Genomic DNA, 26,478 nt, shown 5'->3' with positions numbered 1-26,478 from the left:
ACAGAAAAGAAAAAAAGAAACTCATTTTCCAGAAGTGGGGAATGAGCCAGGAGTGAGATCCCCACGGGAGAAGGCAGAAACCCACTTACTAGAGCTGGGGTCAGAGGCAGATCACCAGGAGTAGGGCTGACTGGACGTGGAACATTTGAGCTACTGACCTTGGCCCCAGTGAGTACCTGGGCCTGGAATGGGACTGATCCTACAGCTGGAGTTCCATATGGAACTCAATTTGTCAACTTTTCAAAGCTTCCCACTTCTTTGTTTTCACTTTATTACCATAGTTGATATGCACCATGCAAAATGTATTAGGCTGTTCTTGCAACGCCATAAAGAAATGCCTGAGACTGAGTAATTTATAAAGAAAAGAGGTTTAATTGGCTCATGGCTCTGCAGGCTGTACAGGAAGCATAACACCAGCATCTGCTTTTTGGGAGGCCTCAGGGAGCTTTTACTTATGAGAGAACGTGAAGGAGGAGCAGGCATCTCACATGGCAAGAACGGGAGGAAGAGAGTGGGTGGGGAGGTGCCACACACTTATAAGCAACCAGATCTCATGAAAACTCATTCACTATTGCAAAGACAGGGCCAAGTCATTAGGGATCTGCCCCCATGATCCAAATACCTCCCACCAGGCCCCACCTCCAACACTGAGGATTAATTCAACATGAGATTTGGGCGAGGACAAATATCCAAGCTACATCAAAAAGTTTCATAGCACCCATTGCTACTAACTTATTTATTTATTTATTGGAGATGGGGTCTTGCTACGTTGCCCAGGCTAATCTCCAACTCCTGGGCTCAAGTGATCCTGCTGCCTCAGCCTCCTGAGTAGCTGGACTACAGGTGTGTGCCACAGCACTCAGCTCTACTATTTTATAGTAGCTATTAAAAGATTCATATTTGCATGATATGAGTTTCTTTAAGGCGATTTTCAAGGTTTCATGTGCATCATTTCTTCTCAACATATTGTCAGATCCTTGCTAGACTATTATCTACAGTGCTTTGAGTAATTCATAGTTGAGTTAATGATTGTGGGTATACTGCATCACAATACTATTTGTATATTTGATTCACTCAAACATTATTAAAATTATTCTCTGAGGAATCGCCACACTGTCTTCCACAATGGCTGAACTAGTTTACACTCCCACCAACAGTGTAAAAGTGTTCCTATTTCTCCACATCCTCTCCAGCACCTGTTGTTTCCTGACTTTTTAATGATCGCCATTCTAACTGGTGTGAGATGATATCTCATTGTGGTTTTGATTTGCATTTCTCTGATGGCCAGCGATAATGAGCATTTTTTCATGTGACTGTTGGCTACATAAATGTCTTCTTCTGAGAAGTGTCTGTTCATATACTTTGCCCACTTTTTGATGGGGTTGTTTGTTTCTTTCTTGTAAATTTGTCTGAGTTCTTTGTAGATTCTGGATATTAGCCCTTTGTCAGATGAGTAAATTGCAAAACTTTTCTCCCATTCTGTAGATTGTCTGTTCACTCTGATGGTAGTTTCTTTTGCTGTGCAGAAGCTCTTTAGTTTAATTAGATACCATTTGTCAATTTTGGCTTTTGTGGCCATTGCTTTTGGTGTTTTAGACATGAAGTCCTTGCCCATGCCTATGTCCTGAATGGTATTGCCTAGGTTTTCTTGAACTGTAAATACCATTTGACCCAGCCATCCCATTACTCAGTATATACCCAAAGGAATATAAATCATGCTGCTATAAAGACACATGCACAAGTGTTTATTGCAGCACTACTCACAATAGCAAAGACTTGGAACCAACCCAAATGTCCAACAATGATAGACTGGATTAAGAAAATGTGGCACATATACACCATGGAATACTATGCAGTCATAAAAAAGGATGAGTTCATGTCCTTTGCAGGGACATGGATGAAGCTGGAAACCATCATTCTCAGTAAACTATGGTAAGGACAAAAAACAAAACACCACATGTTCTCACTCATAGGTGGGAACTGAACAATGAGAACACTTGGACACAGGAAATGGAACATCACACACCGGGGCCTGTTGTGGGGTGGGGGGATGGGGGAGGGATTGCATTAGGAGATATACCTAATGTAAATGACGAGTTAATGGGTGCAGCACACCAACATGGCACATGTATACATAGGTAACAAACCTGCACGTTGTGCACATGTACCCTAGAACTTAAAGTATAATAAAAAAATATATATAGAGAAAAAGAAAAAAATTATTTCTGTCACTAACACAATTACTACTATTTTGCTTTTTGGCCTCTAAGTTAGTAATATTGCTACATACATGTGTTTTGGAAATAATTCATTTAGTGTCAAACTGGCAGAAGTATCAGAAACATCCTAATTTCATTCAGCTAATTTCGTTATTCCAGAAAATTAGGCCAAAGAATGTAACAAAAGCTTTTTTTCTGGGAGTATTTTTAAGTAACTACTGGATCCTCAAGTATATCTTATTAGAAGTCTTTAATGATTTGGAGTTCTTTAAATAAGAATTTCTTTGAAGTTCAGGGAAGCCTTGATTAACAACAACAAAAAAAATTCCTTAGAAGATATGGCCTGGGCCATATCCACCATTTTATACTTGGCTTGCTTGTTTTTACTTAAGCATCAAGAACAGAGAAACAAATCCACTGCTGGCTATTGGGTACCTGCTCAGTGACTTCAATTTAACTTCGCAATCATCTAGTCTAGTCTATGCAGTGGACCAACTCCCTTTTCATTAGCTTCACGGTGAAGGCACTGTAGTTGGACTCCTCTGGATTGAAGAAATGTAAGATTAAAGGAAGATTATACCGCTGAGAAATGTTTAAACAAAACATATTGTTTTAAGATAAGAACTCATTGATTCATTTTGAGTTTTTATCTAGGATAGTGAAAAGATAAACTGAGTAAACATGAATTCATTTGTACTTCTATCAAATGGAATCCCACACTATATGCCAGACAGGTGGCCTTCCAGCACCTCTTCTTATTAGTTGCTGCTTACCCTTTTGAGTGATAATTACATATGACAACACGTGTACTGAAAATACTAACCCATATGAACTAATCTCATCAGGTGGCATATTCCTCCACCTTGCCCCAACATGGAAAAGCAAAACTAGTTTTCTGTTATCACTTTGTGCAATAGCCAAATCCTTACTGTCCACTCTGCTTATTTAAGCTTCTGCCAGTCAACCATCCCTGCCTCACCTACTTTATCTCTGTCTTCTACTGACTCCAGAGGCATTCATCTCTGCTTGTTTAAGACTCTGTCACCTTGTGCAGTCTGCCCTTCCACATAAGTTCTACCATCTTGATATGTAACATCAGAGACCCTGTGGACAACCTCTGCTACACTCTAGCTTAAGAATTTCTTGACCATCTGAACTCTCCTTTCACCTTCACTTCACATTAGTCCACACATTTTCATGACGACATCTTAATGTTTTCATCACCCAGAACAGCTGTACCTCTGAAATCTTCATCTTGAGTAACCTCCTTCTCCAAAAAGAATCTTTTGATTCTTAGAAGTGTTTTTTTTTGTTTGTTTTTTTCATTTCTTTATTCCCTCTACACCTGTTCTTCGACTTCACTGAAAACCACTCTTTTTTTTTTGAGACAGAGTCTCACTCTGCCGCCCAGGCTGGAGTGCAGTGGCGCAATCTTGGCTTATTGCAACCTCTGCCTCCTGGGTTCAAGTGATTCTCCTGCCTCAGCCTCCCAAGTAGCTGGGACTACAGGCGGGCACCACCATGCCCAGCTAATTTTTTTGTATTTTTGGTAGAGATGGGTTTTCACCATGTTGGCCAGGATGGTCTTGATCTCCTGACCTGGTGATCTGCCCGCCTTGGCCTCCCAAAGTGCTGGGATTACAGCCGTGAGCCACTGTGCCCGGCCAGTCACTCTATTCTTACTTTACCTTTCTTTTATATCTTCTATCCAGCATACATCCTGCGGTGCCATCCCTGAAACCATCATCTCACCAAAGTATTTCATTCCCTTGCCCCCTGCAAATGAGCCTACCCTGAATTGATCCAGCTGCCTTCCTTTTCCCTTCCAACTCTAGTCTATCTAATAATGTTTTTTATATGTGTGTATGTTTATTTACTGTCTCCTTTACTGTTGTAAGCTGTGAGCAGGGACATTGTGTTGCTCACTCTGCGTTTAGGTGCTAGGTATCCTTAGCATCTAAAACAGTGCTGACAATATCTGTTGAAGCTATTATCGGTGATGCTGGAGAAACCCCACAACTGCCTGGTTTAATGCCATTTCAAGTTATAGCCTTCTACTTCAACAGAGCCATCAATTCTGTGTGCATGGCCCACTCCTCACATGGACCCTTTCCAGTCTTCATACTCTCCTTACTTACTTTCTCTACCAGCTCACTCCCAGGGGGAGATTTTTGCTTGTTACTTCACAGAGGCAACTGGATGATGACCCATTCAGCTTCCTGTCCCTCCCAGCTTCCAAACATATTTGCATTTCAGCCATCTTGGCTTCTTTCTCCCTAGTATTAAATAAAAGGGGGAGGAGGAGGCCATCCTTTATCTCGGAATCATCCTATATTCTTTTCTCTGGATATACATCCTCGTTTACTTCCCCTGGACAAAATCCATCAATTTTCCAGCTGATCTTCACCTGAACCTTCAATGTCTTCCTTTCTGCTTTCAACATTTAGCCTACTCAATCTCTCAGCTGTGCTTAATTCCAATGATCACTCTAATTTTGGACATCTGCTCTTCCATTTGCTTTGGTGATTTTACACTTCGCTCATTTTCCTTCTACCTCTCTGATTACTTCTTCTCGGTTTCTTTTGGAGTTTCTTCCTCTTCTCGTTTTTAAATGTTGCTTTATGTGATGCAATTCGGGGTTCTCTTCTCCATTTCCTCCCTAGGAAATCTCAACCATATCATCCACCTTCCCTGGACTCTACCACATCGAATATGTACCAGTATCTCAAATTTAAACTATCTCAAAGTGAACTCTTCACTGCATTGGTCCCAGCCTATCACCCAATAAGCTCTGCTTCAGTGCTCCCTAGCTTGATGAACGGCTGACTTATCACCCAATTTACCAAGCCAGAAACTTGAGTTACCTTTTCCTCACTTCCTTTTCACAACCTCACCTATTTACAGAAACATTGTGCCTTATGAATTCTACTTCCCAGTAAATATTTCTCAAATCTGTCCATTTCTCAGCCTGGGCAACATGGTGAAACTCCATCTCTACAGAAAATTACAAAACGGGGTGTGGTGGTGCATGCCTGTAATCCCAGCTACTCAGGAGGCTGAGGTGGGAGGATCGCCTGAGTGTGGGGAAGATGAGGCTACAGTGAGCTGTGATTGTGCCATTGAACTCCAGCCTTGGTGACAGAGTGAGACCCTGTCTCAAAACAAACAAACAAACAACAGCAACAACAACAAAAACTGTTGCCATTCAAATCCAGGCAACTATACTACTCATCCAAACAAGTGCAGTAGCCCAATTTCCTGCCCACAGCCATTCTTTATTTCTAGTCAGTGATCTTTCTCAATAATTCTGATAAAGTCATGAGCCATTTAAAACCCTTCCTTCTGTGACTTCCCACCGCTACTAGAAGGAAGTGCATTCACTTTAATACAGACCACAAAATCCAACTCCTACTTATTTCTTTTGCCAACAGTGAACACTTCTCCTTCTTGCCTCCACTCTCATATCTTCATACACACCCTCTATGACAGCCTTACAGATATTCTTTCAGTTTCTCAGTCTTGCCAAGCTCTCTCACACACCAGGAGCACTGAAATGTTACTCCTTTGTTTGGGTAAATCTTTGCCTCCACTTTACCAGGCTTGAGCTAGACAGCAGCCAATCTTGACAATGTCACACACCCGTATTTAAAATCCCTTAGATGTCCCCTGCAACATTTTAATTTTATTCATTTTCTATAGACGTCAGGAGATAATGACGTCTTGCCTCCATCTTGCATACAAACTATGCACGTGCTCTCCTCTGCTACCATTGGTTGGGCAATCCAACTATTCTTCAGAACGTAGCGGATGATGTGGGACTGCTTTCCCGGCCTCATTGCTATCACTTTAGCTGCTCACTCCCAGACCCTCTCTGGTTTAGGTGCTCCTCTCTCAGGGCACCTGTAGCACACAAATCTTCTTATCACCATCATAGCACTTATCAAACCATATGGTAATTTTGTTTATGTCTGTCACACTGACCAGATTTTCATTTTCCTGAGGGCAGGGGGTATTTTAGTTCGTATTTCCAATGTCTAGTTTTCAATGTTTAGAAGGTGCTTGATTAATGCTTTTGTGGAAAAAAAAAAATGAATGCCAGGTATGGTGGCATGTGCCTGTAGTCCCAGCTGCTTGGGAGGCTGAGATGTGTGGATTGCTTGAGTCCAAGAGCTTGAGGTCAGCCTGGGCAACATAAGGAGACCCTGCCTCCAAAAAAAATAAAAAATAAGATTAAAAAAATTAATTAACTAATGAATAGATAAATGAATAAATGAATGAATGGAAGAGGGAAAAAGTTGTTCTAATGTCTCTACAGAAATATCATGCCTGCATTACACTGGGGAAATTTAGGAAGACATTCCAGGTTCAGCTTGTCCACGATAAGCAGAAAATCAGGCTCAGTGTCTCTCCTCTCTAACTTAAAGTCTTCACTGAGCACACAGTCTGAAATTGAACCTGTTAAAGCAATCAGTTGGTCAATATGTACCTTCTTTTAAAAATGCAAATATCTAGGCAATTCCTATATCCCTTAACATCTATTCATTTACTTAAATTGCTTTTCCTCCTAACACATAACAGAAACTACTCCACTGAAGAAATGGAAACTTTGTGTGCCCAGGAAGAATAGAAGGTTCAGTAGTACGGATACATTTCAAAAGCTTCCCAAATCATTGTAATAAGCAGCCATATTTGAAAATCACTATTCTTCAGTGCTTCTCAACCTAATTTTCAGATCACCTGAAGAGGCTACTGAAAGTGCAGCCGCAGATTCAGTAGGTCTGAGGCGGGGCCTAAGACTCTGCATTTTTGCACATTCTCAGCGGCTGCTGCTGTTGTTGGTCCATGGACCACGCATTGAATACCAAGGATCTAGTCATTCTCCTGATGCAGACCTCTGACTTACTTACTTTTAGGGATTAATCAGAGGTGAGAAAAGGGGTACTGGCAAGGGTGAGTGCAGATTAGCTAGGTTTGCAAACTAAGGTGTCCCTGTTGGCAGGTTTTTCTTTACAGAAAACACAGATTCAAGTGTTCATTTCTGATTGTGCTCATTCTAATTGATTCAAAGCCTGAACTGTCACCCCCATGCTAAGACAGAGCACAGCAATCATATAAAATGTTGTTAATAAAGGAGGACACATTTTTATTTGAGAATATGTAAAATGTACCACATTCTCTCTTTTCTTTCTCTTTCTGGCTACAACTTCCTCTTTAAAAATATACTGTTCACCTTTTGATTTGATTTTTATTTGAATCTCAATAAAAAAATTTTTAATAGTACATTTGTAATTTTCATGAAATAAGCTGTTATATGAATCATATCTATGCATTACACCTATGGTGCATCTCCCTGAAGCACATGTAACATGAAATAGGCTGTCGTTAGTCTTTGCTGTTTCCCTGTAAAATGAGACACTTTTAATTCCAATTTTGTAGATAACGAAAATGAAATGCAGAAAGCTGAACTGACTTAATTAGGATCACATATCAATAACACAGGATGTGGCCAAAACTTACATCCCAGATCTCCCATGCTAAAAGTTGGCTTAGTGGAAAAAGAAGCAGTAAGCTTCCAAAAATTGTGCCTCCGTTACTGATAACACTTGCATCTCTTTGAAATAAAGTTTATAATTTAACAGCCCTTCTCCTGCACATATCAGTTGTTGGAATTTATATTCTATTCATCTGATTATTAACCTACCTTCTTCCTAAAATAATTCAAAGTGGCCTTAGAGGGATACATAAAATAAACTAATATACATTGTATGAGAAAGAAAAGAGGAACAGGAATAAAGCTGATGCAGCAAGTTTATACAAAGAAGTCCTATAATTTCAAGTTAAATTCAAATTTGGCTCTTGACTTTCTTTTTTCATTTTTTCAATTTTTTTTTTTTTAGACAGAGTCTCACTCTGTCGCCCAGGCTGAAGTGCAATGGCAAGATCTCAGCTCACTGCAAACTCCACCTCCCGGGTTCAAGCAATTCTTGTGCCTCAGCCTCCCGAGTAGCTGGAATTACCGGCGTCCACCACCACGCCCAGCTAATTTTTGTATTTTTAGTAGAGGCAGGGTTTCACCATCTTGGCCAGGCTGGTCTTGAACTCCTGACTTTGTGAGCCACCTGCCTTGGCCTCCTAAAGTGCTGGGATTATAGACGTGAGCCAAAGCGCCCGTCCTGGCTCTTGACTTTCTATCAGTTACGGTGAAAACGGAAACATCTCACAGCACCCGTGTGAAAAACCAACACATTTTTCCAGAAGCAGGAACTGCTAACTGCTCTGTGGTAGACCAAGTGGTCTGGCTTTGATCCAGATGGCTGATACACCTGGATACATATGTCTTTGACTTCCTCTGTAAGTGAAACCCCAGGGGGTAAAAACAGGGCTTCCAACACCTAATCCTGAAATAATTTTAACTTCCCAGTTGATTTACTATTTCCAGAGACTTTTCATCAATATATTGCTAATATAATTAAATAATAGAGGCTCACTCAAACTAAAAAGCTTGAGTTTATTTACGGAAGATTTGAAAACTACATTGAAAACTACATATAATCATTTAAACTGCAAAAATGGAACTCAATGGACTCAACATACAATAGCACACATAAGATCAAAACATGAGATAACTATGTAAAAATGGACATTGGAGAGATGGGGGAAAGAATGAAGGTGAATTTTTGTTTGCTTTTTTTTTAACGGCTTTGGGTTATTAATTTGTATACCATAAAATTCACCTGATTAATTTTTGGTAAATTTATACAGTTGTGCAACCATCACCACAATCCAATTTACACTTGATCTTTAGCCAAAAGGCTGAGAATCTGTCACAGTCCAATTTTAGAACACTTCCATTACCCCAAGAAGTCCCCTTATGCCCATTTGCAGCCAATCCCTGCTTCATCTCCAGCCTCAGGCAATCAATATTTGTCTTCTGCCCCTATAGTTTTGCCTCTTCTAGAAATTTCATATAAATTGAATTTTACAATATGCAGTTTGTGTCTGGCTTATTTCACTTAGCATAATGTTTCTGATGTTTATCTACACCACTGCACATAACAGTAGTTTGCTCCTTTTTATTGCTGTGTGGTATCGTAGTTTATAGCTATATGGCATTTTGTTTATTCACCTGTTAATATATATTTCGGATATTTCCATATTTTGGCTTTTATAAATTATTTATAAAAACAGCTTTATGCTGTAATGAACAATCACAAAGAAATCCTTGTGACGATATGTGTTTTCATTTATTTTAAGTAATACCTAGGAGTAGAATTGCTGGGTTGTATGGAAAGTGTATATTTAACATTTTGTAAAAACTGTCAAACTGTTTTCCAAAATGTTTCTATCATGTTGATCCAGATGTACTAAAATTTACATTCCCACCATTAATGTATGATGATTCAGTTTCTCTGCATCCTCACTCACAGTTGGAACTATCTTTTTCACTGTAGCCTGTGGTGGTTAATTTTAGGTATCAGCTTGACCAGGTTAAGAGATACCCAGATAGCTGATAAAGCATTATTTCTAAAGCATTATTTCTGGGTGCATCCGTGAGGGTATTTATGGAAGAGAGTGGCATTTGAATCAGTGGACTGAGTAGAGAAGATCCACACTCAACCACCATTGTGGCTGAGCATCATCCAATCTGTTGAGGGCCCAGATAAAACAAGAGGCAGAGGGCGGGGAAATTCTCTGTTTCTTCTGGAACTGGGACATCCACCTTCTGCTGTTCTCAGACATCAGAACTCCAGGTTCCTGGGCCTTTGGATACTGAGACTTTATATACATATACCATTGGTTCTGTTCTCTGGAGAAGGCCTCACTAATATGTGGCCCGTCTAGGATGTTTTGAACAGAAAGAATGTATTCTAGTTTTCAGTCAGTTCAGAAATAGGATCAAAACAAGCCACCACTGGCCCCCGACAAAATCTCCTTTTCTGAATGGTCTTAAAGATGAAAATTTACAGGATTCAAAAGCTTGTGCAACATTCTCCTTACGGTTTTTTAAATTGCGTATTTTTCAATTTCCTTCAATTAATCTATTTTATCAACTTGAGCTTCATATCACATCAAAGGCTTACCAGAAAGCACCTTGCTACCCCATGGATTTGCTTATGAGTAGGACAAAACAGGATCCTTCAACTACAGAGGAATCTTTCTGTATCTCTTATTCTAAAATGTTAAATGTCAAACCAGGATTCTCACCCCAGCCTAAGCTAGTTTGTATCCACCCCCTCTACATGTAGATAATTTCTGTAGCTGTAAAATAAACCTTTGGAGTACCACTTAGCTTACCAGGCATTGCTAATTTTCTTTCCCTTTAACTGCTTAGTTCAACTTATGTATGTTTTCAATTTCTTGACCATTTGTTAAAAAATGATGGTGTACTACTTGCTTAAAGTTTCCCTGGAGGGTAAAAAACACATGTTATATATTTGTGTATTTATCATATAATTGATTCCCTTTCTTGGAAAGGATTTGATTGACAGATGCTAATTTTGACTGGATAAATGTAAGGTAATATCCCTACACAATTTTCACGAGAATTGTGCCAGGGAAGCCACCCAAAGCAAATTGCCACATGCCACATTTAAACTAACAAAGGTGTGCTTCAGTGGTCTTCCTACTAAGATATCTACTGCTTTCTTATTCCATGAAGGATTTTTTCCAAACTTAATTACATAATGAAATAGCCTCATTTCCTACACTAAAAGGCTGCTACAGGGCCAGTAGCCCCCATGAGTTAGCCATCAGTCCTTCCTGTATTTACCTAATTGTGCTGTTTTTCTTCATGGAGGTTTCAAGGTGTTAACAGGCAAGAAGGCAGAGATGCCTTGTTGCAGCCAGGAAAAGGCTAGCTGTTGCCAAGATACATCACCTAGGGCATCACCATGATCTGGCCCTTGCAGACATTTGCAAGCTTCATTTCAGTTCAAGGGTCATAGCTCAAAGCACACAAATCTTATTATTAAATCAGCATGTGCATACAGTAGTCTCCCCCATATCTGTGGTTTCACTTTCCATGGTTTGTTACCCATGGTCAACTACAGTCCAATATATTAAATAGAAAATTCCAGAAACAGTCAACTCATATGTCTTAAATCATGCACCATTCTGAATAGCGTGATGAAAGTCACGAAGGAGCCTTCTCCATTATTATCATATCAACTGTTGCAGGATGACAGTGTTTGTGTTCAAGTAACCCTATTTTACGTAATAATGGCCCCAAACCATAAGAATAGTGATGCTGGAATAATGTTACAATCGTTCTATTTTTTATTAATTATTGTTATTAATCTCTATGTCTAATTTATAAATTAAACTTTATCATAGGTATGTATATGGAAAAAATATAGCATATATAGGGTTCACTACTGGTTCAGTCCAGTGTCAGGCATCCACTGAGGTCTTGGGGGATCCTCAGAGGATAAGAAGGGGACTGCTGTGCATTATCTCACCATGCTGAAAATATCTTTCAAGTAACAGAATGCCACCTCTCCTGGTATTAATAATTAAGTAATCATCAAAAGTTTTCTTGGTATGTGCAGAATTAGAATAAAAGGAGTGGACAGTTCTGAGAGGTGTTTCATCCAGGTCTTGACGTTCTACAAGCCTGTCTGTCAAGGCTGCCATCAACAAATATGCAGTGTACAACCTGCATGACTATACAGGTGGAGGTGGTCCCACTTTCTCTTGTAAACTGTATTGATCACGTCTTAGCTTGGCTTCTCTGGCCTCTGGATAATTTAGGACCACACATCTAACATATGCTTCTGCAGAACCCTCAATTCTCTGTTGTATTTTTTTTTTTGGAGATAGAATCTTGCGCTGTCTTCCAGGCTGGAGTGCAGTGGTGCAATCTTGGCTCGCTTCAGCCTCTGCCTCCTGGGTTCAAGCAATTCTCCTCCCTCTGGGATTATAGGCGCGTGCCACCATGCCTGGATTTTTGTATTTTTAGTAGAGATGGGGTTTCACCATGTAGGCCACGCTAGTCTTGAACTCCTGACCTCAAGTGATCCACCCGCCTTGGCCTCCCAAAGCGCTGGGATTACAGGCATGTTACCATATAAGGCAACATATTCAGAGGCTCTGGGAATTGGGTGTGAATATCTTTGAAAGGCCATTATCCTGCCTACCGTTAAGAGGGAAGCATTGATAACATTTTGAGACCATTTAAACCAGTAGTACCCAGTCATAAGTGACTGTGCTGCCTGCAGGGGACATTTAGTAATGGCTAGAGGCATTTTTTGGTTGTCACAACTAGGAGAGGACTGCTACTGGACATCTAATTGGTAGAGGCCAGGGATGCTGCTAAATATCCTATAATACACAGAATAGCACCCACAACAAAGAAAAATCTAGCACAAAAATATCAATAGTGATTGAGTTGAGAAACCCTGATTTAAAGCACAAGATTCCTTGAAATCTAAGTTAGGGAGGTTACAATGCAATGGAAATCAGTTTCAGGATTTAGACTTACATGGAAAAGTCTGCAAAATCACATACAAGTTCTATAACTCTAAGTTTTTGACAACCTTATAGGGTAAATAAGTGATGAATAATACTTTGAAGCATTTTGATCCCTGCCTTAAGTTGTTATTTCTTAAGTGGTATTTGTTTTACTTTAGGTCTGGTGTAATCTTTCATACTGATGCATTACACATATAGGCAAGTTAATTTGAAGTATATATAAACATCATTTTATGTACATCATAAATATTTAAATCCTAGATGCTCAGATTTAAAATATGTAACACCAAACAGATTTGAAACAGCCTTCTGCAATATTTTACTTCTGTCTTGGTATGGCTTGACTTCTATTCCTTGACTTCGAAGAATCAAAGAGAAAAGTACATTTGCTGTGACATTCCCTTCCACTGGAAGAAAGGTTCAAGTTGGGGCCATCACCTTCCACATAATGTAAGCACCCTGAGTGTCAATACTTGCTTTTCCCATTCTCAAGAATTTCTGAGCTCAGGTTTCAACCTACCCACTCTCTTAAAGTGACCTATAGACTTGCTGGTAAGATATTTTATATTTTTTTCAACACTTCTCTTTTCATATTTCTTTCTTTTCTTTTTTTTTTCTTTTTTTTTTTTTTTGAGATGGAGTTGCACTCTCTTTGCCCAGGCTGTAGTGCAATGGCGCAATCTCGGCTCACCGCAACCTCTGCCTCCTGGGTTCAAGCGATACTCCTGCCTCATCCTCCTGAGTAGCTGGGATTACAGGCATGCGCCACCACACCTGGCTAATTTTGTATTTTTAGTAGAGATGGAGTTTCTCCATGTTGGTCAGGCTGGTCTTGAACTCTCGACCTCAGGTGATCTGCTCGCCTCAGCCTCCCAAAGTGCTGGGATTTCAGGTGTGAGGCACCATGCCCAGCCTTCTCTTTTCATATTTCTTTTTCTTTCCATCTACTCTACTCTTGCCACTCTTCTTTAATACTTGCTTTTGTCCAAGATTTCCTCTAGGGTTTTCCTAATTTGCAACAACTTCTAAAAGCAATAGTTGTATTTTTCTGTGGCAGAAAAGATTTCCTAACCAGCAGAAGACTGCGTGTGTGTGTGTGTGTGTGTGTGCGAGTGTGTGTGTTTATGAGTATGAAGAGTATCCATGAGGGTGTGTGTCATCTTATTTATTCTCCTAGGAAGAATAGTAACTACCAATGTGAACAAGTATTCTAATGGCTTGTGAACTAACAGAGCAGAATGAAGAAAAATATACAGCTATACAGCAACCTTGTTTACCACTGAAGTTATTTCTATTGTATACATTTTTCTGCCAAGATACATCCTGCAAGGTGTTTTACATTTGGTTTGATTTCTAAGCTACAATTAAAGGATACAGGTTAAATACATTTTAGTGAGTTGAGACTTGCCAAACACTATTTAAAAATCATATCTCTAAATATTAAGTCACATTTAAGATTCCAGATTCTGAATGTCACATTGCTCCTTGCGAGGAAAAACCTGCCTGGATCTCTGAGGCAAAATCACTTGTCGTTTATAGAAATACGCCTACCTAGTCAAAAAATCCAGTTTCTTCGAAAATAAAATTCAAGGAAAAGAAGAGAAAAAGGAAAAATAGTGAGAGAAGAGATAATCTATAGATTAAGATACCAAAGAGACATGTCAAGTGTATTAAAGACAGAGGAATTAACCCTTAGTAGTCAATATGTAAGTGGAAGTTTGCCAAAACAGGACAGCCTGAGCATATAACAGGGTGGCTGGTAGACAGAGGAAGCATAGGAGGATCTGGGGAGGAAGTAAATGTTAACTTTGACCACTTGGGCACATGCTGACTTTTGCACATGACCACGGAGATCCCCCCAGCCAAGGTACCTGTGCAGCCATTTCCCTGAGGAATAAAGAAACTTTGTTTTTGAGAAAAACTTACTATGTTGAGCAGCAAATGGCTAACATATAAATCAAGTCTCCCTCACGCTCCCCACATCACATCTCAGGGTGTCTAGCCATTGCACTTGTGACCCAGAGCAAAAAAACCCATCAAAAAACAATACAAAAAAAAAATCAAAGGGCACACATTCGGGACATTAGATTATAACCTAGAATTGCCAGATATTTTCCTGTCATTTTTTGGCAAAGTTCAGTGAATAACAAAAATCCAAGTAAAGAATATCCAAGGCTGGGTGCAGTGGCTCATGCCTATAATCCTAGCACTTTGGGAAGACAAGTAGGAGGATCACTTGATCTCAGGAGTTCAAGACCAAGCCTGGGCAACATAGTGAGACCCTGTCTCTACAAAAAAAGTAAAATAAAAAAAAACCTAGCCAGGAATGGTGGCAGGTGCCTATAGTCCCAGCTACTCAGGAGGCTCAGGTGGGAGGGTGCCTTGAGCCCAGGAGATCAAGGCTGCAATAAGCTGTGATCACACCACTGCACTCCAGCCTGGATGACAGAGCAAGATCCTGCCTCAAATAAATAAATAAATAAATAAAATTAAAAATAGCCAGCAGAAAATGGTTAAAATTATTTGGAGCAGTTTATTTATTTCTTATAAGACACATAGATGTTAAAAGGAGGTTTAGAATCTCTTGTTAAAGGGCACAAACATTGTGTTTATATCCCAAGGTGCTGCCCTCAGCTACCACCTTCCTTCTCTTCTTGAAGAAAGAAGAAATACTCCCATTTTCACCACACTCTAATTGATGGGATTTATATAGCTTCATACCCTTCTCTGTTTTCTGCTCTTATTTTTCTTCTCTTCTAATCATTGATGTTGTCTTAAGTTTAGCCCTTGAACCTCTTCTCTTCTTTTGAGAACTCAAATACTCCCAAGGCTTCCACTATCACTCCTAAACTGAGAGATCCCAAATCCAAATTCCAGCATCTTAAACCTCATCTCTACCTTCCTGCTGTCTTTTCTCATGTGGCTGTTACCCATGGCTTAGAACAAACACATCCACATCTGCCTCATAACCTCTCCATTTCTGTGTGGGCTGCCTCCTTCTCTTTAGTCCCTTGGGTTTTAAAACTTGGCATCATTCTCAACTCATTCATTTATTTAGCAAGTCAGTTCTATTGAGTCACCCAATTCTCCCTCCCCATTATCTCAATAGCACTCTTATCTCACCACAGGCCAACCTCTTTAGCTTACGCTTGGAGTACAGAAGCAGCCCCCACCTGCCTGCCCTCCTTTTCACTCAATCCATCCAATCTCACATTCCCGGAATCATCTTTCACCTTTGGCCTGATCACTCCTTTGTTCAAAAATATCTGTTTCTCCTGTATTACAATATCAAGGCTAAACATGGATTTTCAGGGTTCTCCATAATGTGCCCTTCTATCAAGCGTACACTTTTACTACTTCTTAATAACATAGTTTATTTCTGTTGTGTTTGGAATTCCCTCTTCTGCACCGCCACATCTAAATTCTAGCCCTACTTCAAGGTTCTTCCCAAATTTAAGGCTCATGCCTGTAATCCCAGCACTTTGTGAGGCCGAGGTGGGCAGATCACCTGAGGTCAGGAGTTTGAAACCAGCCTGACCAATATGGTGAAACCCCGTCTCTACCAAAAATACAAAAGTAGCCAGGCGTGGTGGTGGGCACCTGTAGTCCCAGCTACTTGGGAGGCTGAGGCAGGAGAATCGCTTGAACTCAAGAGGCAGAGGTTGCAGTGAGCCGAGATCATGCCACCGCACTCCACTCCAGCCTGGGTGACAGAGCGAGACTCCATCTCAAAAAAAAAAAAAAAAGAAGAAGTTTCTTCCCAAATTTTAACTTCTCCATCTAGATTTACATGCCTACATCTCACTCCCTTCTTCTCACCTACCTAGTGAGCTGCACTGAGAAATTTAACACAATGATACGAATCTTAACATTTCATATGTGTTCATTCTCTTTCAACTACATGGCAAGCTCCATACATAGCGATATAGTTTTCTATTGCCCTGCTATACAGCCCAGGGCTGAAAATAGTAATATATTTTTCAGAGTAGACAAGCTAATTAATCTACTACTTAAATATATTTTTATTTCCATTGATTACAGAGCCAGACACATAAATAATTGATCTACAATGAATAAAAGTGTAAACAAAGCAAATTAAGATTAGCATTTAATTTTAAATATTATACATCAGTTGTACAACTATTACACATAAAAACCATTTCTTACCTGATTTTATGCAGTCTGATGACTTGCAAATACCATCTAGAAAAAGGAGAGAATATGCATAAATATTGGCAACACATATTTTAAAATTTCTATTTTTCTTCTGTTCTTTTAAAAACTGCCAATTAAATAAGCAATTTCTTAAAGCAAGAACTAAAAACTGAACATTATATATCATTGTCAGTGGTTAGAAAAAATATAAGAAAATAAAATAGGTAAAATCTAAATTTAAAATTTTGATTATGAAGAAAAATGTGTTATTATATCTTCTCTACCAACTAAGCCCTAGGCCTATTAAATTGAAATAATCAGTTGTTTTTGCTTGGTAATCATTTTTTTTAACCATTAAACAATCAATCTTTTTCAATCCTTATTGTAAAAAACTTCCAAGACTCAAATTAAATTTGTTTAATTCCTGTGAAGCCCTTTAGAATTTCAATGACACAACAAAAGTTGACTAATGACTATTACTAAAGCTGGCCATAAAATTGTGTATATTTTAATCAAATAAAACCATACTTTAGATTCCTCATAAGTAAGCATGAGCGCACTAAATATACTTGCAATGAATAACTTAGCTCAAACATAAAAGGCACTGTACTTCAAAGTTAATTGTTTTGACATACTGATGTTACATTTTATAAACGAATCTCTTTGTCAGTCTTTAAGTACCTCTATCCTTAACACATTTGTTGGATAGATGGTAAAAGCATGGAGGAAGATTTCCTTCTCTTTTGCATTTACGGATGCACAGGTGTGGGAGTAGCTCACCATCGTAGGTTGCATAGAGTGCGATCATTGTCACAGCTATGATGGTGAGGAGCAGGACAAGGACCGAGAGGCTGATCTCCAGCGGGGTCCATCGCTGTTTCTTCTTTGGCTTTGGAGTGTTGATATCAGTTATATCCATCTGACTTTCTGATTTGCCCATCACCTAAAATCTGCAAAAAATGAAAACACTAATAATGAAAAACAAATAGATAAAAAAGAAAATGTCCAAATGCTTAAAGTGGCTGGATAAAAGTAAAAGGCTCAGTTATTTTAAAATAGAAATACATTTTTGCTGTTGAGAAGTCAAAATTTTGTTGCTGAATGCAAAGAATATAGAGCCAAACGAATTTGACAAGTCTCAGTCACAACCTTTTGTTTTTTGTTGCTGTTGTTTTGTTTTGTTTTGCTTTGATATATCACTGAAAATCTCAGCAAAATTAGACAGTAAGACTTGGTTAAATACTCAAGTAGGATTAATTCAGCAGTTTATAAGCAAATAATTGCTGTACCATCATTAAGAAAGTTTTAAACTCACCCTTTTGAACTCTGGACTAACATCAAAGGTTAATTTTATATCTTGCTCCAGTGGCTTCCTTTATAAGCTCAAAAACCAATGACTAATACCTTGAGGTTTTGACTAAGCAATAATTTGAAATATTAATATAGATAAACAGCAAAAGGAATGAACACATGAAGTAGTTTATTTTAGTCATAAAAACAACTTTTATTTTTACAGTTCAAAATTACTACTACTACTGATACCAGTATCTATTAACTGGTTAGACAACATTCTGAAAATGGTCACTCACTGTACCAAAAGATACCTGAATATCCAACTTAACCACACCCAATCCCATTTAAGAGGGGAGTAAGGGAGACAAGTAAACAAAATAGTACAAAAAGTTACCAAGTTGATACTTGTAGTCCTGTATAAAGCAGGGTATGCAAAAACATACCTGTATTCTTAAAATCTTTCACCTCAACTGGAGATGTGTTAGAAACTTTAAACCAAAAAGTGGACACTGCCACAGAATAGAATAAAGAATTAGGAAACTGAGGCACAGAGAAGTCAGGCAACGTGTTCAAGACTACACAACTCGTCAATATTCTTTGTAAAGAACACATTTGGTCACTGTTCAAAATAAAGCTGTATCATCATGCAGTAAAAGCTAATTTAGATCTCACTGTAGAAATGTAGGGGGAAAATTAAGGGGATATAAGCCTAAATATTAAATTTCATCAGGGGCCTAGTGACACTTTATCAGTCAGTCTCCAAGGATTAGAACACACAATTTCCATTTTTCTGCATGACTGTATAAAAGAACATCTTAAACTAGCAGATTCGCTGTTTATAGCTCAATACAAATTGCTCTTAGAATTTGGTCCCTGGATGAAGTGGCGACTCAGCAATGCTCTTATAGTTAAAGATCTTTGTTGAACACACACAATTCTCTAAGGGTGTGTTTTGTGGAAACTGAGGCATAGGAGAAAGAAGAAACATATTCTACATTTGAAGTATGGTCTGGGAGACCCAGCAAAAAACTAGAAATTAACCTTCCCAGTGAATTATTAATAAGCGAACCACAGCTAGACCTTGAAGTTCTGGATACAAAGTCTTAAACATGCTGTCCCCTTGATTACATGAGGCTATAAGCAAGGACAGACTATCAAATAAAAATATTTTATTAGACAATGAAAACCGTGTCTGCTCAATAAAAGTGGAATGTAATGTACCTGAATGTTAAAATGTCTTACTTAATGGTTATGTAAGGCATGCTGGCTTAGTCTCACCACCCCTGGGGTTATGATATGGAATTGCATTGATTGTAGTCCTATTTTAATAGTGTATTGGTTGGGCAAAGAAAAGAGGGGAACAAATTTAATAATACTTTGGACACCTTACAGAGAGGTAAACAATAATGATTCTCGCAGTCTCCCCATGTTTCATGACTGTCCTAAAGAACATTTGAATGTTAAGCACATTTGCTAAAGTATTTCCCTTTCCTGAATATTGTTCCCCCTGCATATTTCAGAAGACAAGGTAGAGAAATGTTTTACTGGTACAAAATGACTTTTTTTTTTCTTAGTTCTTCCTTAGAAATGACAGTCCGTGTCCCTGTAAAGTAAAGCGATGGGGTGAACCAGTGCAGCCTCAGGGTTAAATTACAGGTGCTCTGTGGAAACTCCATGCCTTGTGGTGTAGTAAAGCTAGTGGATAAGCATTTCTCTCTCCCTGTAAGTTACTTTCCCTTGGCTTCTCCTCCTTACCCTTGAGACTGGGTACTGAAGCAGCTGGGCTCTTAACGGGTCAGCACCTAAGTTTGCAGAAACAGTTACAGAGAAATGAAGATAGTGACAGAAGCTGCATCAAAACAATATAATCTTTGAATCACCCACAAAGTCTTCCTCCATCTCCCCCTCTTGTAAATGCTCTGTAAATTCTTAAAGGAAGTCTTTTGCTCTTAGTAGCCTTTTATCAAAAGCATTGAGCAAAAGCAGAAATGATGCAAGTTTAATCTCCTAATTAACTTTGTCATTCGTTTCCAGTTAATTCTGGAAGGTTCACTATTTTTCTTTAAGAAATCAGGGGACAGTATCTGGAATCTCACTGTGGAACATATGACTAAACCCCAAATACCTGAATATCCAACTTAACCACACCCAATCCCATAGAGAAGAGTTAAGGGGGACAAGTAAACAAAAGAAAACAAACAAACAAAAATACCAAGTTGATGCTTGTAGTCCCATATAAAGCAGGGTATGCAAAAACATACCTGTATTCTTAAAATGTTTCACTTCAACTGAAGACGTGTTAAATAAAAAGTTTAAACGGAAAAATGGACACTGCCACAGATGAGAATAGAGAATTAGGAGGTCTAAGATAACAAGAACCTGCAAACTTCAGCTCGACAATATTACCAACAGAATAAATTACTATTTTAAGTGTAAGCTGCATTTCAAAGCAATATAAAGCAGCAATTCTTATACCAGTTGAGCATAAGCATAACTATATCAGATAGTCAAAGCAGGAAATCTGGATAACTGATTTGTTAAAAAGGAAATCTCATAGACTTACAGACTTAGACTTAGCTAAGCAATTTTCATCTTCATAGCACATTATAACATTAACTTATATCTGCAGGTTCCTGAAGCTGTGCTTTGCAATCACAGTTTGTATTATGGAAACTGAGGCACAGGAAGAAGGAGAAACAGTTTCCATATTTAGACTGTGTCTGCCGAAGCTGAGGACAGAGGTACTCAGGATAAATCATCTTCTTGTTTCCCAGATATTAATTAGGTGTTTCCCAGCCTGAAATACGGAGTTCTGGACACAAAGTGCCAACCATATTACTCCCCTGGTTAGTGCTGCTCTACAACCAAAGACACAGCGTTAAGTCCAAGAAATTACCAGACAATTTTTTAAAGTGCTAAAACCCACAAAAATGGCAGGGAATGAAGCTACACGCCTTCATACAGTCGATTTGCCGATAAGCACTTTCCAAATGCTGACGCTGCAAGTCAGGTACTAGTTTTCAGTTTAATAAAATTGCCATTTGAATCATATATGGGGGAGGAATCGACTTGATCAAGAGGCTAAAGAGGGATATTTGGTTGCAATTACCCTTATTTTGAAACAATACAAATAGATTGAAACCAGTTAAGAAGTCTTAAACTTTCATCTACAAAAGGACACCCCAGCCCCGCACCGACCAACCCTTGTGAGATTTAAGCATTAATTATATAATAGGAAATCAGGTTAAAAGCAAGATGAAGAGGTGGGATAATGAAAAGATCTTCCGGTTAAGAAAAGTAAAAATAGAAAAGTGAGTTACAAATGAGAAAATCCGACAGAAACCAAAATGAAAACAAACCTTGATTTTTAAAAAGAAGAAAAAAAAAATCAGTGTCTGTACAGCAGAATGGCAAATTCCCAGCCCCCAAATCAGCCCCGGTGCAATCTGGTAGCGCGGATCTCGGTAACAAAACATAACTCCCCGAGGCAGAGGCCGCAGGGAACTATGGAAATGAACCTGAAGAGCCAACCTGACGTGACTTCCAGAGCCCTCCTCCAGGTCACCCTCCGGGGCCCTCTCCCTCCCCTCACTCTTCAGGTCCCAGTAGCGGCTCCTTCCCAGGGCACGCCTCCTCCACGGCCGCAGGGTCCTGGGCGCTCGGATCGCGCTGGACCTTAGCTGCGGACACTGCTCAGCGCACCTCCCGGCAGCCGCTCCCCTCGGCTGGCTCTGCCCTCCCCGTGCCCGTCCCACGGGCTCCCAGCGCCCTGGGCGCTCGCGCCCTTTGGACCTTTCTCCCTCAGCTCGCTCTCCTGGGACTCACCAGTGGGATTCGGGAGAAGTTGGAGGTTGCTGAGCCGACACATCCCGACCAATGAGCGCACGGGGCCGGGTGGCAGTGGCGGGCTGGGAGCCCCGCCGAGCGCCGCTCAGTCGGTGCATCAGCCCAAGGCGCGCGGGCTCCAGGCTGAGGCCGGACTTGGGGGAGGTTCCGGACCCGCCTCCGCCCGGGCCGGGGGGCGACGAGGCACCTGGGCATCCCTCCGACCCGCATCCGCAGAGACTCACCGTGACCCCTCAGCAGATCCCGCACCAGGAGTTGGGCGGCTGCTCCAGCCTGCGCTCGGTCAAGCTTCGCCACTTGCACATCTCCGCGCCCCGCGCGTCTCGGCGCTCTCAAGGCCCCTCCACCCCCCCACCCCGCCTCGCCGCTGCAGGACCAGCGAGAGGAGCAGTTCCCTGGGTGACCTGAAGGTTTCCGCTAGGTCTCCCAAATCCAGTCACTTCGTGTGAGGGGGCCGGGGAGACGGGGGGCGGGCGGTGGCAATGAGAATGTCCTATCCTCCCCACCCCCCATCTCACCATTCCCAAAAGGGCTTTGGTAAACATTTCTGGAATTGCTTAGCTTCGGGGCTTTCAAGAAAACAATACACTGGCTCTTCGGAATTCTCTTGTGCTGATGAAGGCTCCATCTCTCCCCTGTGGACCGGAGACTGTAATGCTTGCCTCTTCTCACGCTCTTCTTTCGCTCTCTGTCTCGCTCCCTTTCCTCCCTGAATCCAAGCTTCCTTCCTTCTTCATTTAAATTTCCTCTCTCCCTCCCTCCTTCGTTTTCTTTTTTCTTACTCTCCCTCCTCGTTTCCTTCTTTCCTTCCTTGCTCCTGCTTTCTCCACCCCGCTTCCCTCTTTCTTTCCTTTCTTTTTCTTGGTCGGAGTACTCTGATGTCAAGATCTGTACTGAAACTCTCCGCTCCCACCTCCTGACTTCAGGGAATCTTAAAACGTGTGTACATCGGAGGTTGAGGGTGGGGAGTGAGAAAGAGAAAAATAAGAGAAAATAAAGAGAGTGTGTCTGCTCTACCTACTGAAATCAGCCGTAATGCGCCTGGACCCTCACAGTTTAATGCAGGCAAGCAGCGCACCTCTTTCACTCAAGACACAGCGATTCCTCCTCAAAGGGGTAAATACAAACAAGGAAATAAATACTTTTGGCACAAAGGCAGTTTCTTTGTAAAAGCAACCTTTAGCAGCTATAATTGCCAAGGAGCTCAGAGGAACTAAACTTCCTTTTTTCTTTTTGCTTCCAGTATACAAGTACCTTTAATACTGATCCCTTTCCTCTTTTGAATCACACGTAATCACACACACACACACACATACACACACATATTCACACTCCACTGCGGAATTCATACTGAAATAAAACTGGGTTTGCAATTATCTGTTTTTAATATCAAAATGATTTACTGCTTGAGAGGAGTCCCCTTGTACTAAAAAATTTTCCATCTTTTTCATAGCAGAGAAAGCCGAAAGGCAAGGAGAAAAGGTAGTTCATCCTAATAAGTGGAATACAATGGAGAGACATTTCCCCAAAAAGCTAACCAATCTTTAAATAATTAGATTAATATAGAGGAAAAATGGAGTGTGTAGACCTAACAAGTGCTATTCACGTCTATTTATGCTTTCTCTGTGCATCTTACAGACACTATTTAGTCCTCACAACAATCCCGAAATACTGGCGTTTTCACTCCCACAAATAAGCATACGGGGCTTGACTAGCGCCCTGGAAAGCATCTCAACTGGAATTTTTTTTTTCCTACGGAGTCTTACGCTGTCGCCCAGGCTGGAGTGCAGTGGTGTGATCTCTGCCTCCTGGGTTCAAGCGATTCTCCTGCCTCAGCCTCCTGAGCAACTGGAAATACAGGCGCGCACCACCACACCCAGCTAATTTTGTATGTGTATGTGTGTGTGTGTGTGTGTGTACTTTTAGTTTCAGGGGTTTCTCCATGTTGGCCAGGCTGGTCTCGAACTCCTGGCCTCAAGTGATCCACACACCTCGGTCTCCCAAGTGCTGGAATTACAGGTGTTAGCCACCATGCCTGGCGGTGAGGACATTTTAAAGGAAAAAAAAGGATTTACTTAGAAAGTATGACAAAAGAAAAAAGAATGCCTACTTAGAGTTATTTTTAGACTCTGACTTTCAGCTGATAGTCGACAGTATGGATTGGTAACTGGTTTCCCAGAACAAATATTTTTTTCTTTTTCTCTTTTCTTTCTGTTTTTTGTTGTTGTTGTTGTTTGTTTGTTTTTTTGTTTAGATGAGGGTCTGACTGTGTTGCCCAGGCTGGTCTCTGACTCTGGGCTCAAGCGATCCTTCAGCCTCAGCCTCTTGAGTAGCTTGGACTACTCACACCTGCCTTACAATATCTTGATTTCATTAAAGTTCGTTAGAAACTTAGGATTTTTGTTGTTGTTGTTTGTTTTTAAATCAAGAATGCTAAATCTCCTCCCAGAAGTTTATGCAAGTTTGAGATAATTTTTTTAAGGGATCTTAAAGAGTCCCCAACTATTTACAGTAAGTAAATTTAGACAACTGAGGCTTACTGAGGTGGTCCAAGATCACTCAGTTTGGCTACTTATAGGAATGGAGGAGAAAGTAGTCCTCCTGGTGGCCATACATAAGTTATTAAGAATGGAATGCATTGGTTCTAGCAGTTTGCAGAATAGATCCTTAAAAACCACTGTGTGTGACACAAATGCTTGATGAATTTTTTTTAAGTCCTTTAAAAATGCTATAGTGCGTTTTTATATGCACCATAGAGCCAGCAGGCAAGTAAAGGAAAACCTTAGAAGCCAAAAACAAAGAGAGCTGTCAGAGGCATTTGGACCAGAGCAACTCCATCTTGAATAGGGGCTGGGTAAAATAAGGCTGAGACCTGCTGGGCTGAATTCCCAGGAGGTGAGACCTTCTTAGTCATACGATGAGGTAGGAGGTCGGTTGGCACAAGATATAGGTCACAAAGACTGTGCTGATAAAACAGGATACTGTAAAGAAGCCAGCCAAAACCTACCAAAACCAAGATGGCCATGAAAGTGACCACTGGTGGTCCTCACTGCTCATTATTTGTAAATTTTAATGTATTAGCATGCTAAAAGACACTACCACCAGTGCCATGACAGTTTACAAATGCCGTAGCAACATCCAGAAGTTAACCTATATAGTCTAAAAAGGGGAGGGACACTCAGTTCCAGGAAATCTCTGCCCCTTTCCCTGAAAACTCATGAATAATCTACCCTTGTTTGGCATATAATGGAGAAATAACTGTAAGTATACTCAGTCAAGCCGCCTATGCTGCTGCTCTGCCTATAGAGTAGCCATTCTTTATTCCTTTACTTTCCTAATAAACTTGATTTCACTTTATGGATTCATCCTGAATTCTTTCTTGCAAGAGGTCCAAGAACCCTCTTTTGGGGTCTGGATCAAGATGTCTTTCCTGTAACACAGACAAAAAAATCAAGAAGGATATGTGAGTGCTGAAAACAGTAGCTGTCCTGGTGGTATCTATCCATTTCAAGAGGCCTCACCGGACTTAAGCGACCTAGAGCTTTCACTTTAACAGGACTTGCAAGTGCCAAGGGACTTCATAGAAAGTGTAGTCCAGGGCAAAGTGAAAAGGTGGGCTAACACAAAATGAAACTCAGCCCCAACTCCCACTCCTCACCCCTACTCTTCCACAAGAAACATAAATATATTTGCCTTTTTCAGTCCTGACTCAGGCTGGTAAACTTACAACAAAAACTTTCTGTAAGAATTCATGATTCGGCCAGACTTCAGATGGATGTAGGACTAGAATTTATACTAATTGTGTAGCCTGAGTATTTCCAGGTTAAAGATTTATGGTAAAGTAGTCCAAGCTAGACTGTTCAAAATAAAAATTGAAAAACTTCCCACCACTGACTGTAACCAAAGGAACTTCTTGAGAATGAATTTATGAAGCAAAATAATAGTTTATGGAAGATCTGATATGTGACAAAGAATGATAAACAAAGAATACAGTAACAACGTAAATAAATCTAAGCAAACATTAACAAAAATAAAAGAATGGTGATAAAAAAGATCAACTAAAAACCAGACAACAGGGGTGTGTAAGTTGGGAGAGTTTAATTAGAATTAAAGCACTCTGAAGTCTTTACTCAATCAGGCCTGGTGGTGTGCACCTGTAGTCCCAGCTACTCAGGAGGCTGAGGCAGGAAAATCACTTGAGCCCAAGTTTGAGACCAGCCTGAGCAACATAGTGAGACCCTGGCTAAATAAATAAAATGAGGTCCTTACTTATGTTGTTGGAAAGAAGGATAATGATATTGATTAATTGTATACTTTAGACTTTATTAGGTTAATTATGTAGGTAAAAAGTACTAATAAAACCACTAAAAAGATAAAAATAGAGTGCATAAGGTCAAGTTTTGCAGAAAGAAAAAACAAAAGTAAACATAAGTCAATCTAAAGGATGACAGAAAAAGAAAAAGTATTAGAGAAGAACATATAGGAAGTATAACAT

At 40.1% G+C, this 26,478-nt stretch overlaps 1 protein-coding gene across 8 annotated transcripts in view; it reads right to left on the bottom strand.

Annotated features, from left to right (window-relative positions):
• Positions 1-26,021, bottom strand: part of MME (membrane metalloendopeptidase) — a 106,235-nt gene extending 80,214 nt beyond the window's left edge. The window contains exons 1-4 of one of the 8 annotated variants that reach the window (XM_063661310.1): positions 21,497-21,969; positions 19,893-19,939; positions 17,625-17,794; positions 16,857-16,892 (exon numbers count right to left, since the gene is read on the bottom strand). In XM_063661310.1, coding sequence (XP_063517380.1) covers positions 16,857-16,892; positions 17,625-17,784 — 196 coding nt within the window. In that variant the 5' untranslated portion in view covers positions 17,785-17,794; positions 19,893-19,939; positions 21,497-21,969. Of the gene's footprint in view, positions 1-16,856; positions 16,893-17,624; positions 17,795-19,892; positions 19,940-21,496 lie in introns of all 8 variants that reach the window. The other 7 variants (XM_063661311.1, XM_054480052.2, XM_063661312.1 and 4 more) reach the window with 7 other exon arrangements.
• Between the last annotated feature and the right edge of the window lie 457 nt (positions 26,022-26,478).

The sequence above is a fragment of the Pongo pygmaeus genome, chromosome 2 (genome assembly GCF_028885625.2).
Source record: "Pongo pygmaeus isolate AG05252 chromosome 2, NHGRI_mPonPyg2-v2.0_pri, whole genome shotgun sequence".
Taxonomy (NCBI): Eukaryota; Metazoa; Chordata; class Mammalia; order Primates; family Hominidae; genus Pongo; species Pongo pygmaeus.
This window is presented reverse-complemented; position numbering and strand designations above follow the sequence as displayed.